This window comes from Aedes aegypti, chromosome 2 (genome assembly GCF_002204515.2).
Source record: "Aedes aegypti strain LVP_AGWG chromosome 2, AaegL5.0 Primary Assembly, whole genome shotgun sequence".
In the NCBI taxonomy this organism is placed as follows: domain Eukaryota; kingdom Metazoa; phylum Arthropoda; class Insecta; order Diptera; family Culicidae; genus Aedes; species Aedes aegypti.
In genome coordinates this window covers 353,951,166-353,966,431 of record NC_035108.1, presented here as the reverse complement: position 1 = coordinate 353,966,431, position 15,266 = coordinate 353,951,166, and the positions used below count along the sequence as shown (strand labels likewise).

Here is a 15,266-nt window from a genome sequence, read left to right as displayed (position 1 = left end):
ATTTATTTAAGAATTCCTCCAGCGAAACTTCAGGCATTTCTTTACAGATACTACCCACAATTTATCCAAGGATTCATCAAGTTCCTACAGGGATTCCACCAAGAATTCCAAAAGAAATACTGAAAAAGAATTCATCAAAACTTTGTACACGGGATATAAGCAGGAATTCCTTTGGAGATTGCACTTGCAATTTTTTGAGAGGATCTCCCAGGTTATCCTTCGGTATTCCTTTAGGGAGTCTCAATAAATTCTTTTATAAATTTCACCAGATTCCTCCTTGTATCTCTAAAGGGACCCTACGAGGCATTCGTCCTGGGATTTCTGCAGTAATTATTTCAATAATCTAATATAAATTTCTTCGATGATTCCTAAAGGAATTTATCCATCAATTCCGACCAGTAGCAATGAAGGATTTTTTTTTTTTCAAGGAACCTACCAGGAATTACCTTAGAGAATCTTTCAGAAACTCCTTCAGGGATTGCTTCAAAAGTTTTTCCAGAAAAATATTAAGGAACCTCTCCAGGAAATTCTCTGGGAATTTCTTTATTGATCTCTTTGGTGATACCTCCAAGGATTAAAGAAATTTCTCCATGGATTTTTTTTAGATATTTCAAAAAAAATCTTTTAGGTCCACTTTAGGGATTCATCCTGAAGGCATTCAGAAAAATGTGTTGTTTGATCCTCTGAGAAAATATCAGTTAACTCCTTGGAGGAATTTCTGATAATCCTAAACTACAATTCTAGTAATACCTTTAAAGTATTTTATGGTTGAACTTCTGGCGAAACTCTGGTAGATTTTTCTGGTGATAATTCTAGCGAAAGTCTGGTGATATTCCCAGTGAACTCCTTGTGAAAATCCATAAAAAACTTCTCTCACGAAAAATTTCAGGTGATATAATTAGGGAAACTACTGTTGAAGTATCGGAAGGATTACTAGTAGAATCTTCACAGGAAATTGTAGTCAAATCTCATAGGAAATTCGTTATTGGATCATTAGAGTTCATCTTTGCGGCATCCACGAAGGAACCTTCGGTGAAATTCTCAAAGGAATCTCTGAAGAAATTCCCGTTTGAATAGCAGGAGGAACTCCTGATAGAGCCGCTGGATGATATACTGGTAGATTCCCAAATTACAGGTGAAACTATTATAATAAATTTCTGGTAAAATCGCTGGAAGATTTCCTGAAAACCCCCAAGAATCCCTGAAGTTAATCCGCGAGAAATTCCTTGAAAAATCCGGAGGAATCCCTTGAGGATTTCCGGGATTGATTACTTAAGGAAATCCGGGAGGAACCCCATGATGATTTCCGCAACGAATCCTTTGAAAAATTTCGGAATGAATCTTTTGAGTAGTTTCGGTATTGCAATCCTTACAAAAAATTTCTGATAAAATTCCTGATAATCCTCGAGAATCGTTGGAGATATTGCGGAAGGAATACCTTGAAAATTGATTCCTTGAGGAATTTCAGGAGGGCTACCTTGAAGAGAACTTCTGAAGGAATCACAGGAGGATTTTATAATAAAGTCTTAGAAGTTTTTCAAATGGAATCAATGAAAGAACTTCCGATGGAATCCCTGCAAAAACTCCAAATGAAATGTATTTAAGAACTCCTTCGGATGGAATCCGAATCCCTAGAAGAAACTACTGATGTGATCCCCGGAGGATTCAGGTGAAATCTTTGAAGAAACTTCTGATATAATCTCTAGAGGAACTCCTGATGGAACCCCTAAGGGAACTCCTGTTAAAATTTCTGGAAAATTTAATAATGATTCCTGATGGAATTCCTGATGGAATCCGGAGGAACTCCTTGTAGGAATTCCTAAAGATATTCTTGCAGGAACTCCAGATGAAATCATTGGAAGAATTATTGATGAAATCCCTTGAATAATTCCCTATGGAATAGCTAGAGGAACTCCTGATGAAATCCCTGGAGAAATTCCTGTTAAAATTCCTGATGGAACTCTTGATAGAATGCCTAGAGAATTCCCTATGATATCCCTAGAAGAAATCCTGATGGAATTCGTAGGGGAACTCCTGATATAAACTCTGAAGGAATTCCTAATAGAATCTCGGAAGAAATGCTAGCTGGAATCTTTGAAGGAACTCTTGATGGAATTCCTGGAGGAACTCCTGATGAAATCCTCAGAAGAACTCTAATGGTAGCTCTAAAGGTACTCCTGATGGAATCCTTGGAGAATTATAAAGACATTGTTGGAGGATTTCTGATAGAAGCATTGAAGAGACTCCTGATGAAATCTCTAGATGATCTCCTTATGAAATTGTTGGAGGAACTCCTGATAGAATTTATAGAGGAACTTTTAATGATATTTCTAGAAGAAGTATTGATGGAATTCCTCGAAAAATTCCTGATATGATCTCTAGACGATCTGCTGAAAGAATCTCTTGAGGAATTCCGGGGGAAATATCAGAAGAAACTCTTGATGGAATCCCTTGGTGAATTCCTAATGAAATCCTTGGAGGGAATCCTAAATATATTGTTGAAAAAGTTCCTAACTAAATCAATGGAGGAATTTCTGATGAAATTCATAGAATAACTAGTGATGGAACCCCTGACAGAATCTCTGGAAGAATTCCAGGTGAAATCTCTGAAGGGACTGCTGATGGAATTGTTGAAGAAACTTCTAATGGATTTGCTAGAGGTATTCCTGATGGAATCTCTGGAGGAGTTCTAGTTGCAATCGCTGAAGAAACTCCTGATGGAATCCCTGGAGGAATTCCTGATGGAACTTTGTAAAAATCCCTAAAAGAATTCTTTAAGATATTCCTAGAAGGAGACCTGATAGAAATCCTCAATCTCTGGAGGAACTCCTAATAGAATCTTTGGCGGCAATTTAGGAGGAATCTCTGAAAGAACTCTGGAGGAACTCCGGATGCAATCCCCAGAAGAACTCTGATGGAAGCCCTAAAGGTATTCCTGATAGTATCCCTATAGGAACTCCTGATGGAATCTTTGAAGGAACTCCTGATGGAATCCTTGGAAGAATATCTGTAGATATTCTTGAAGGAACTACTAATCATTGAAGGGACTCCTGATGGAATCCCTGGAAGAATTCCTGATAAGTTTTCAGATAAACCTCCTGATAGAATCCCTAGAGGAATTACTGATAATATTCCGAGAAGAAACATTGATGGAATTCCTCGAGGAACATCTGATTTAATCTGTTGAAGAATTCCGGGAGAAACCTCAGAAGGAGCTCTTGGTGGAATATCCAGAAGAACTCTGATGAAAGCCTTAAAGTAACTCCTGATAGAATACCTACAGGAGCTCTTGATGAAATCCCTGGGGGAACTCCTGAAGGAATCCTTGGAAGAATTCGTAAAGATATTCTTGAAAGAACTCTTGATGGAATTCTTGAAAGAACTCTGATGAAATCCCGAGAAGAACTCCTGATGGAATTCCTAGAGCAACTACTGACAGAGTCCATGGATGAATTCCAGGTGGAATCTCTGGAATATCTCCTAATAAAATCCCTTGAGAAACTTCCGATGAAATCTCTAGTTGAGTTCCAGGTGCAATCCCTGAAATAACTCCTGATCGAATCTCTGGAGGAATCCCAGATGGAATTCATGAATGAATTCTTGATGAAATCCCTAGACGAATATTTGATGAAATCCTCAGAAGAATTATTGATGGAATTCCTATAGGAACTTCCGATGGAATCCGTAGAGAGAATCCTGATAAAAACCATGAAGGAACTCCTGGATGAATCCTTCGTGAAATTTATGATTGAATCTTAAGAAATTCTCCTATGTAATGCCTGGATGAAATCGTGTTTAATTCCCTTGAATAACTCCTGATTCTAGAGGCCATCCTTAGCCGTGTGGTTAGAGTCCGCGGCTACAAAGCAAAGCCATGGTGAAGGTATCTGCGTTCGATTCCCGATCGGTCCAGGATCTTTTCGTAATGGAAATTTCTTCGACTTCCCTGGGCATAGAGTATCATCGTACCTGCCACACGATAAACGAATGCGAAAATGGCAACTTTGACAAAGAAAGCTCTCAGTTAAGAACTGTGGAAGTGCTCATTGAACAGCAAGCTGAGAAATAGGCTCTGTCCCAGTGAGGACGTAACGTCAAGTAGAAGAAAAACTCCTGGTTCTCAGAGTAATCACTGATGGAATCCCTGTAGGAACTTCTGATAGGATCCCATGACATGGCATGAGGAATTCCAGGTGAACTGTCGGAAGGAATTTATAAAAGAATTCTTACAGAATTTTCTTGTATAATCCCTAGACAAAATCTTTAGGAATTCTACCAAAATTAAAGATTTTTTTTTAATTTTGGTAGAATTCCAAGACGAATACCTGGAGAAATTCCTGGTACGACCACCGCCGGACTCTATTAAAACAAAAGATGATCAATTACAGTCCACATTCACAAACTACAAACAATGCTATGCAACTGAGAAACGATCTTTATACCACATTACACTTCAGTTGTTCTTATTTCACTGAAACGGTTGCATTATTACTATCTGTAGCACTCCACTCTGACAAGGAACATACATTTCCATTCTGACTTTATTTCGATCCCTTTCGATCTCCCTAATCAAAAATGTTTCGCATTATAGACCTTTACAAAAAAAATAATACAATATGCGCAAGCAGTCCTCTCAACTCGCTGTGCATTCCACTATTCATTCGACGTGGCGCTTCTTAAAACGCGCTCTTAGTCTATCGTCCGCTATTAGCGGTCCTCTCAACTCGCCATCAATTTATTTAAGCGGTCCTCTCAACTCAAGCGCACTCACCCTGTTTTTTACAAAATACAAAAAAGGTGGTGGTTTTCATAGCACGCACTCCGATCTCAGTGGTTCTCACAACTCGATACTAAGCAATTTACAAGCGGTTCTCCAAACTAGCTATTATTCAAAGGTTCTTACAATACGCTATTACCCTATTTACTGTTTTCTGCGGTTTTCTCAACTCGCTCTACAATATAAGTGAGAGGTGGCGGTCCTCACAACGCGCACTTACCCTATTTTCCGATCTCAGCGGTCCTCTCAACTCGCTATCAATCAAGTTACAAGCGGTGCTCTCAACACGCTCTTACCCTATTTACTGATTTTTGCGGTCCTTTTAACTTGCTATACATCTCTTCGCATGCGGCCCTCTCAACTCGCAATACAATATAAGTGAGGGGTGGCATTCCTAACAACACGCACTTACCCTATTTTCCTATATCATCTCACTTTTTGTTTGTTTGCAAGCTGTAGCGGCTCTCTCAATTCGCTCCAACTCCAAATAGGCCGGTACCCGACAGAACAGAGAGCGGTACAGGGCAGCGAGAGCTGAAGAAAAGCGAATCAACCAAAGGAAGAAAAGGCAGGACGAAGAAAGTGTGGTAGCTGAAGCTCAAGAAAGCATAAACCAGAATAATATGCGAAGATTCTATGCAACGGTCAATGGTGCGCGGCACAATACCGTACCAGTGCCCGCCATTTGCAATGATCGAGAAGGGAATTTGCTGATTGATAAAACGGTGGTGGCTGCCAGGTGGAAGGAGCACTTTCAGCAATTGTTGAACGTTGAAAATGGAAATGTAGTGAGGAACTGGATGAACATTGATGATGACGATCAAGCTGTGGACCCTCCGACCATAGGAGAGGTTAAAAAGGCTATCAGTGAGCTGAAGAACTGTAAGGCTGCTAGGAAGGACGAGATCCCGGTCGAGATTCTCAAGCACGGAAGTGAGAAGCTTTACCAGTCGATCCACCAAGTACTTCTGAAGGTATGGGAGGACGAAGAATTGCCCACCGGCTGGTTGGATGGCATCGTCCGCCGTATCTACAAAAGAGGGCACAGACTGGAGTGTGCCAATTAAAGAGGAATTACCCTGCTGAATTCGGCGTACAAAATTCTGTCGCGCATTCTGTTTAATAGACTGAGACCGGTCGGGGAGTCCTTCGTCAGCGAATACCAAGCTAGTTTTCGTGAGGGCTATACGATAACGGACCAGATGTTTAGCTTGCAAATGATCCTAGATAAATTCCGGGAGTATAACTTGCAGACTCACCATCTGTTTATTGATTTCAAGGCGGCGTACGACTCAGTGAAAAGAAATGAGCTTTGGCAGATAATGTCTGAACATGGTTTTCCGGCAAAACTAATTAGGCTGATACGTGCTACGCTGGATGGTTTGAAATCAAGTGTTTGGATCGTAGACGAGGTGTCAACCTCGTTCGTGACGTTAGACGGGTTGAAGCAGGGAGACTCACTTTCGAATTTACTGTTCAACATTGCACTCGAGGGTGCTATTAGGAGATCTGGCGTGTAGAGAAATGGCACTATTATCACAAGTTTGCACATAATCCTTGGCTTTGCGGACGATATAGACCTTATTGGAATTGATCACAAGCCTTCGTGCCTCTGAAGAGAGAGACAGAGAGGATAGACCTGACCATTAATTCTACCAAAACGAAGTACATTGTTGCAGGTAGAGATAGAGTCAGGCATGGTGGTGTAGGTGCTGAGGTAGTGTTTGATGGAGATGTGTTTGAAGTTGTTGAAGAATTTGTTTACCTTGGAACACTTGTGACATGTGACAACGACGTTTCCCGCGAAGTTAAAAGACGTATTGCGGCTGCGAATAGGACCTTTTACGGACTAAGTAACCAGCTTAGGTCCCGCCACTTGCAAACGGAAACAAAATTCGACCTGTATAAAACATTGATTCTTTCGGTGGCTCTCTACGGGCACGAAAGTTGAAAGAGTCAGACCGGAAAGCTCTCGATGTTTTCGAGCGTAAAATGCTGCGGACAATACTCAGTGGGAAAATCGAAAATGGTGTGTGGCGCAGACGCATGAATCAGGAGTTGTATCAAGTGTACGAAGATGCGACTTCAGTGGGCTGGTCACTTAGTGCGAATGTTGGAAGAAAGAATTGCGAAAATAATATTTAGCAGGGAACCAGGTAGAGGTCGGCGGCTTCGGGGAAGGCCACGAATACGCTGGCTGTACGCAGTGGAAGAGGACATGGCGACCCTAAACGTTCGGGCAACTGGAGAAGTTTCGCCCAAGACCGACGAAGATGGAGCTCTACAATACGCCCGGCAATCAGTGCTGGAAAAGTTCGCATCACGAAGCAGCTCACGAGTGTATACCAACGCATAACAAACATCACAGACTCGGGATCTGGCTAGGTGTGAGTAAGCCCGCACCCGTCTGCTCGGGAGAACATGTCAAAAGAAGTAGCAACAAGCTCGCGAGCGTTTACTCGCGAGTAACCGAGCAAGGTGTGATTTATTATGGTTTTGACAGACAAATTAATGGTATAACCATCATATCGATAGTAAACTACTAGTTTGTAGTCAAAAGCCCCCGAAAACCATAAATCTCGGAGGGTAAGCAGCTTTTTTCCCAAAAGCACAATATGACTCTGAGCAGCTCCGAACACGTTCACGAATCACTTTTTGCTTCAGTTACTCGGGAGTCGACAGATGCGAGTAAGCCAGCGCTCTGACGCTCGGGAGCGTTTGGTTTTGTTTTTGTTCCAGTTCAGATGAAGCGTTCGCTACTTTCCATCACTGCCGGCAATGGCGTGACACTACGCTGTAGCCATCAAGGTATCAAGGTAGGAAATTTTAGTTAAAAATAAAAAAATCAATTTCTGAGTATGGCTGGTACTTCTAATAAATTTTAGATTAGTTTTAGTCAGTGGATTAATCGACTCACTTTTGTGAGATTCACTCCAATAGTTCAATAATTTTGCCCATCTATAGTTTCAGTTAATTAAGACAGTCTCTTCACAAGATGCGCAAAAATTGGCAATGGAAATATTCTAGATGTTTTGAGTACGATTTGTTCAGAAACCACATTTAGAGTTCTCGAGAAATGTGGTCACAACGTGTGACGAAATTGTTTCATAAGATCTGTTCTGCGAAGATTCGTCAACAAAAAATACGATTGAAAATTTAATCAGATGATTGTTTCACTTCCAACTGAAGTCGGTAATGGAACTTTAAGTTGAAGAGGCCAATAGTTTCAGGGCATATGAATTACGAGAAATTTTTAGTAAAGTTCAATGTATACAATGTATATGTGAAAAGTTCCTTACCTGTATCCGCGCTTCTGTCAGTCCAATTTTCATTGCTAGCTCTTCCCTGTGAAATAAAAAAAAACACGAAAATCACTCATTAGATCATATGAAACATCTCATAAATTCTCAAAGAAATAAACTCCCACCCCATAAAACAAGCTTCAACCATCATCGCCTTAAATCCTCAAAATTAACGTCTAGCGATGGTTTCCCATCAAAAGCAATCAACGATCGTCATCAATCGAAGTCCATAAAACACTCAAACCCGACCTAGAACAAACCTCGAAAAATCAACCACTTTATAGGATGCTGAGCTGTCACACCCTGTCGCCCGTTCGTTCTCAGTCGTAAATCCATTAGGGGTTCCGCCAACCAATTATAAATTCAAAACTAATAAATTTGCCTAATGAGATGAGCCCAGCAGTAAATTCATCATCGCACGTGGAGAAACGGTTCATCTCTCTCATGAACTCACCATCTCTCACCATCCATCCATATCTCATCTCATTCTCTTGATTCGACTTCGAACAAAAGCCGAAAATGACATTATCACTTTATTAAAAATGATTCCTTTGGTTTTTTGGAGTGTCTTCCACCACCCCTCCCTTCCAGGGAGCAATACGAAGGGGATCGTAAAGTTGGAGATTTTTCCCCACTCGCGCGAGGAACAAAAGACGTTAAATTATGAATATTAAATTAAAACGATGGAATTTATTGGCCGTGTTGTTTATTTGGGCGGCGTTTCGAACGGTTTTTTTTTCCGCCCGTTCACGAGCTTTTCTAATTTGCCAGCAGCGACGGGAGAAAACAAAAACGCTTGTCGTGTTTGGCTGATTATTTATATTCGCTCTCGAAAATCCTATAATCCTTTTACGGGGTTTTGTTTTTTCTGAGGTCGCGGAGTGCCGTTTTTGTGTTGAATTTTATGTTTGTTTTAATTTTCACGCATTTTGGGGAGCGAACTTAAGATGGCGGGCGTTGTCCAATTTTAATCCAGTGAACCGGTTGGCTCGTTATGGAATGTTGCGAAAATAGATTCGAGAAAGGTTTGGTCGTAAAAAAATAACTCTGACCGAACCTGACACATATATTGCGATTGGAAACTCGGAATTATTATTTGTCTGTTGAGAGAGTTTTCCTGAAAAAAATAATAATATAGAAATACGATGGATTTTATTGTAACCATGGGCGTAACCAGGTGAATTTCATGAAGAATTTAGCAATTCTAAGAAGAATTTATTAGAAAATTTGATAAGAAATAGCTTCACATGTCTCCCAGGAATTACACCTGGGATGTCTCTGGATGTTTTTCTTGTAATTCTCGAGGAACTCTCCGTTAAACACTCCAGTGTTCGTTCCTCGAAGTACCACGAATTTTTCCAGCAATTTGTCAGCAATACCTGAATGTTTTTTTTGGGACAAATGCTTAATCAAAACCCTAACAAGATAAAATGTTTAATTGCAGGCTCTATTGTATATCATAGGTTGTATGGTGTTTCAATGAGTTAAGCTATTTGGTTCAAAGTAAATTTTAATTCGGGAAGCACAAAGTATCAAAAATGCAAAACATAGAATTCATTTTTTTCTCCCCTATCCAACCTGACTTGGGGCAGCACATATGTAAATAGCCCCAAGCCCCTTGGAGAGCCCAACAGGGAATTAATACCGAATTACTATTATCAAAAAGCCGCAAGCAAGCTCATAACCATGCCGGGCAGACGTTTCGACATGAGCTCGGAGCACTGGCTGGAAAAAAGTGACCGCAAAGGTCGTCCCTTTTCCGACACTTTAGCACACTGAACAACAGACACTTCGTCGTAGAATATGTCTACCATGTGGCTGCGCTGTGATAATAACTATAGTCAACGGAGCATAAAATTGCGCCCTCGCTTCGTAGACAACAACGTCGTCGGTCGTCGTCGTCGTCGTCTGTTGGTAAAACCGTTTGGGAAACATACATTTATTAATACATAATTCAGTGGCTTTGGTTTGTGAAATAGGGGCACAAAGAATGTCACCATGAGTGATTTCTAGTGTTAAATTTGTGGGTTTGCTTTATAAATTCATTCTAATGGGTTCGCCGGTGGGAGTGACATTATGGCGTCTATATAAACACAATTATGATACTGTGAAAGCCACACAGTGCTTACTTTCAAATAGAGATTAATACCGTTTTGACTCATATTCCTAACACTTAAGGCCAACAGTGACTTCAAATGCATCGGATTGGCAAAATTTAGCTGATATTTGTGTAAATTTTGATTTCTTCGCAAAGCCTAACTGTTAGCTGTTGGATGTACCGATAATAATGTTGATTTTATTAGTTTTAGTTTAGATGTCTCAAATTCCGAACAGACTCATATTCCGAACACTCGGTTTTTGTATGGCGATTTGTTTGAAATGTTTCACTGAAATATGTCATTATATGACCCGGAAATGGCAGTCAATTGGAATTAAATTTTAACGTCTACCAATCAATTTTATACCTCGGGAGTAGTGATGATTCTCAAGTTCGAGACCAGTAGAACTAGCTCAGATAAATTTATTTCCGAAATTATTCATTTTAATATGATTTATTTGCGCTGTTCGGAATTTGAATCAAGGTGTTCGGAATATGAGACAGAATGAGTAAGGTGTTCGGCATTTGAATCAAAATGTTGTTCCACCTTGTTACGTAAAACAATACTAAACAAGTTTAAATAAACAATTTTATCAGCAAACCCAACAGCTAGCAGTTAGACTTTGTGAAGAAATTAAAATATTCACAAATATCAGCTAATTTATGCCTATCAGATGCATTTGAAGTCACGGTTGGCCTTAAGTGTTCGGAATATGAGTCAAAACGGTAATAGTTAATGGAAGTACAATTGAAATATTACAAGATTTTCTGTTACATTGACGGCTGAAGCCCATTCCGTCATATGAAGAAGAAATTATCAATAAAATCGATTTTCTTCGAGATGGCTACACAATCCATACATTCACAAGTTTTGTAACCACATCCCTCTTCAGGCATCCGGGTATGAACTCCTAGCACGTGTTCTTCCCTCCCCAAACCGATCGATCTCGGAACATCCCAGATATTAAGCACCCTTCGAACCGGAAATTAAATTTCCAACGCACACTCCAGTCAGTCGTCGGAGAGTGTTAGAGCATTAAATTACTTTTGAATCTGTTCTCGGGCGTCGAGTTTCGCAGTAACGGATGAGCTGCTGGTTTTATTGAGAGGATTGCAGGCGAATTACGCGTGCACCGGGTGCGGAAAGCTGCGAAAGCGCGCGTCAATACAGTAATGAAGGGACTGATCATGAATTACGTACTTGAACTTGTTTTCTAGAGTAAGTTATCTGTTTCGCTTCAAATATTTCATATAAGCATTACTTAACAATACACAAAGCTCCGTATCGTCAATTTGGCATCAATCATTTCTCTCTTCACATTGCACAATTTAATGTCAGTTGATTTCTTAGCACGATCAAAGCAAGCGAAGAAAAAACGGTCGGATGGTGAATCGGTTTATGGACCAATGCACGAGTTCACTAATCTGACGTTTGAGCGGTGCCAAATTCACTTGTTGCCATGGTCACGTCAATAACACGGCACCGCTCAAACGTCAACGGGTGAACTCGTGCACTGATCCATTGTGACTTCCTTGGGATAACATATGGCCACGGTGTACTATATTAAGAAGGTGATATATTCCGAAAACTGACAGCTACTTGACGACGTCTTTCCTATCCACCTAGAACAAATTTGCGAAAAAAATGATCTAGTGGTCCGGAAGGTATATGGTACGATAGGAGTGACGTCACATGTTTGCAATGAAACATGATATTTACATCGGTAAAGAGTCTGCCTTGTTAATTTTATGCCGTGACACATGGCTAAGATGAGGGAGTCGATGACTTCGATTGATGATAAGTTGGTAATTAAATAAATCGAAAGTGATCAAACAAGAAAATTGTCATCATCCTCGCGTTAGGTGAGACAAGTCGTCTGTGGTCACAAAAGTTGACTTGCTTTGCTATTTGAGATCAGCCCGTCGTGATTCATCCGACTCGCAGAACGGACTCAACCATGGTCACAGCCGGAGCGTACCCTTATGGCACCCTTGGCAAACCTCCATTAGTCAAAGAATAGTTTTGTTTCTTTTTTTGAATGATGCAAGTTTATGTGTTTGACTAAGAAAACACTAGACAATTTTTAAAAAAGATTCTTTTTGAAATTCTTGAACGTCAACTACATGAAATTATCAACGAAATCCACAGAAAATATCATGATGAGGATAAAGCACTTGGTAAAACAAAAATATTGAACTTCTCTCTAAAGGAACTGTGCGAACTATTGAAGTTTATCCTAAAGATATATTGAATAAATTCATGAACAATATTGTCAAAGCTGCATCCGTAGAAACAACTGGTTGTAGTCAGCAAAATTGTCGCTAAAAATTTAAGTGAAAAGCTTAAATTTTTGTATAATATTTGCATTCATTGTTCTAACTATATTAATATTTGTTTGAAAAACATAGATGCTTCTAGATCATCGGTTCTCAATCTTGGGTTATGCGACCCCTCAACGCCTCGTCACCTCGCTTTTTTAACGATCGAAGCGAAGTGCTGACAGGTCGGGCGGTCGCGAAAGCCAAGTTTGGGAAACGATGTTCTAGATGTTTATATTGATTTTGTGTAACAACTATTCCAGAAACCATTAATAAAATTTATTTTATAGAGAATCTTCCAATCAATGGAAGCAGGTGTTTTCAGTAGAATCAGAGGAAATTGCCAGGAAAATTGCGTTTGGTCAAAATATCATCTAGAAGTTCTAGCAGATTTTACTTTCACTTATAGCAATAGATTTTTGCTCAGTTACTCGTGTGAGTAATTAAAAAAAAAGCAACAAGGAAAGATGATTTTCTAGAAGAATATAATCAATCAAGAATAATTGCCATTTTTTTTGTGCAATATAAATCGACAAAGTACCTTCCCTTTTAAAATGCAAGTTAAAACTCAGAAACGATATTGTAATTTGTCCTAAATTTTTTTAGTGTCCAATCATATCTTCTAAATCAAACATTAAACAAGAGTTTTCAAAAGAAATCTACTCAAAATTAACCTTGCATTTTATCAAAAGCCAGGAATTGCTGTGAGAATTCTACCAGGTACTCTATGAAAATCCTGTTAAGATTGATGTGAGTATACTATCCAAGAATTCCCATGAGTCCTGCACACGGCACTTACCATGGTCTTCTTTTATTGTCGCCATTCTTTTTCTTTTCCGCATTTACGTTAGTGTTGGCATTTAGACCATCATAATTATTCTAGAAAAATTTTGACATTTCTTAAATTTTGTGTTTTCGGTCGGAATTGGTTTTTAAACTAATAAATTGATAAATAATTTACAAAATGAACTCAAAAGATTTATGCAGGAGTTCATTCTGAGATTTTCATCTCCCTAAGGATCCCGTTTTAGATACCTTCAAAAATTCAACGTAGATTTTTTCTAAGGATTATTATAGAAGTTAACTCAGAGAATTCGTCATGAATTCCTAAAATATTTTTTCAGTAATATTTCAAGAAAATTTTTCACCGTTGTTTTTTTTTAACTTTTATTATGATTCCCGATCGCAACATCTATTCCAGAGATTTTCTAGAATTTCCTTCAAAATTATCGATCAATGAACTTCCCAGGAATATCTCCAGATAAAAAACCAAGGACTTTTGTTTCGGAAATTATTTGTGAAATTTTTCAAATATACGGAAGTTATTACAGAACCATTTGGTGAAACTTGATTAAGTTTGAAATTACCCTTGATGAACTCCTACAAAGTATTCTGAAAGATATCCTTGGCCCTCGAGGAAGTCTTGAAGGATTTCTTAGTCATTTTTTTATAACTAGAATATTTACTGTAGCATTACCTGATGTGGAACCGCATATGAAGTTTTGAAGAAAACATGAAGATTTTACTTGAAAAAAATTCACGATGAATTGTTTGGAAGAACTGCAGGATGTAGGAGAAAGTTTCATGAGTAGTCCCAGCTCAAATTTCAAGAAAAGGAGGAATTTTAGGAGCAATTCTCAGAATAAATGTAGATGAATCCTTGAAGGAATCCACATCAAAATTCCAGAAAGATTAACTGGAGAAACTGGTATAGGAATAGGTATAGGTTTCTCGTATATCTTCCTAAAAAATCCCCAAACGAATTTCTTTAAGAACTTTGTGGTTTACTTTCGACTGTAATTCACCAGTATTTTAACGGTTTTAGGCTCTTTCAGTCTAGATAAGCAGCTAAAACGCCTTTTTCATCTACTTTCCTACGTTTCGGTGTATATTTCACCTTCTTCTGGGATTTAGAGGTTGCGTTTTGTTGTTGTGTGTTCTTTAAGAACTGTAGAGTGATTCTTTTTTTTTTTCAAAAAAATTCCTGTATAAAACTTTGGAAGATCTCCTATAGTTACAACTGTGGAAATCCAAATAGTCAAGAAAAACTTTGTATTGCTCATGGAAGAAATTCCTCTAATCATCCCTTGAAACAACGCCAGAAGAGTTTTTGGAAGACTTGGAATCACCTGAAGAGATACTTGTAGGAATCACAAGATGAATTCTTCGAGGAATCTGAAAAGGAGTTCAAGGTCTCTTTGGAATTTATTGAAGCTAGCCCCCTAGCTACGTTAATGTGACTTTTTGCACACTTTCAAGTTGTTCCAGCATATGCAACCTCAAGAAGTAGACACCATATTTGCATTCCCCTTGGATCATTGATTAAGCATTGTGCATTAACGTCAAAATATCACTCTATACAATAATCGTAATTTCATTAACCGTTTTGGTGATGTGGACACGGTGTTCGATAGTCTTTCTCAAATAAAAAAAAATGAAAAAGGGAGTTTTGGGAGTTATTGAAAGTAATCAACCACTGGGACGTAATACAGTGTATTTCGTGTAAGCGCGCCTACAATGCGGCACGAAATTTTCTGGACACCCGCATTTTTTCACGTTGAAAGGATACATAAGGTAGGATCTATCCTTTGTCTACTTCTTGTTTGTCATTTGAGTGACCGTTGCCAGTGGGATCGATTCCGACGTGCAACATGGCGGACGCTAGGAGCGGCGACTCAGGTGGGTCCGTTAGACGAAGATTGCCGGAGTACATGGATCCGACCAATCAATTCGGTAAGCTGATATGTTTGCAGTTGACAGGGAAGCATGG

General features: G+C 39.2%; 1 protein-coding gene across 2 annotated transcripts in view; it reads right to left on the bottom strand.

Annotated features, from left to right (window-relative positions):
* Positions 1-15,266, bottom strand: part of LOC5565010 (homeobox protein aristaless) — a 360,007-nt gene that overhangs the window by 65,753 nt on the left and 278,988 nt on the right. For both annotated transcript variants that reach the window (XM_021846329.1, XM_021846330.1), the window contains exon 3: positions 8,077-8,122. In XM_021846329.1, coding sequence (XP_021702021.1) covers positions 8,077-8,122 — 46 coding nt within the window. The remainder of the gene's footprint in view (positions 1-8,076; positions 8,123-15,266) is intronic.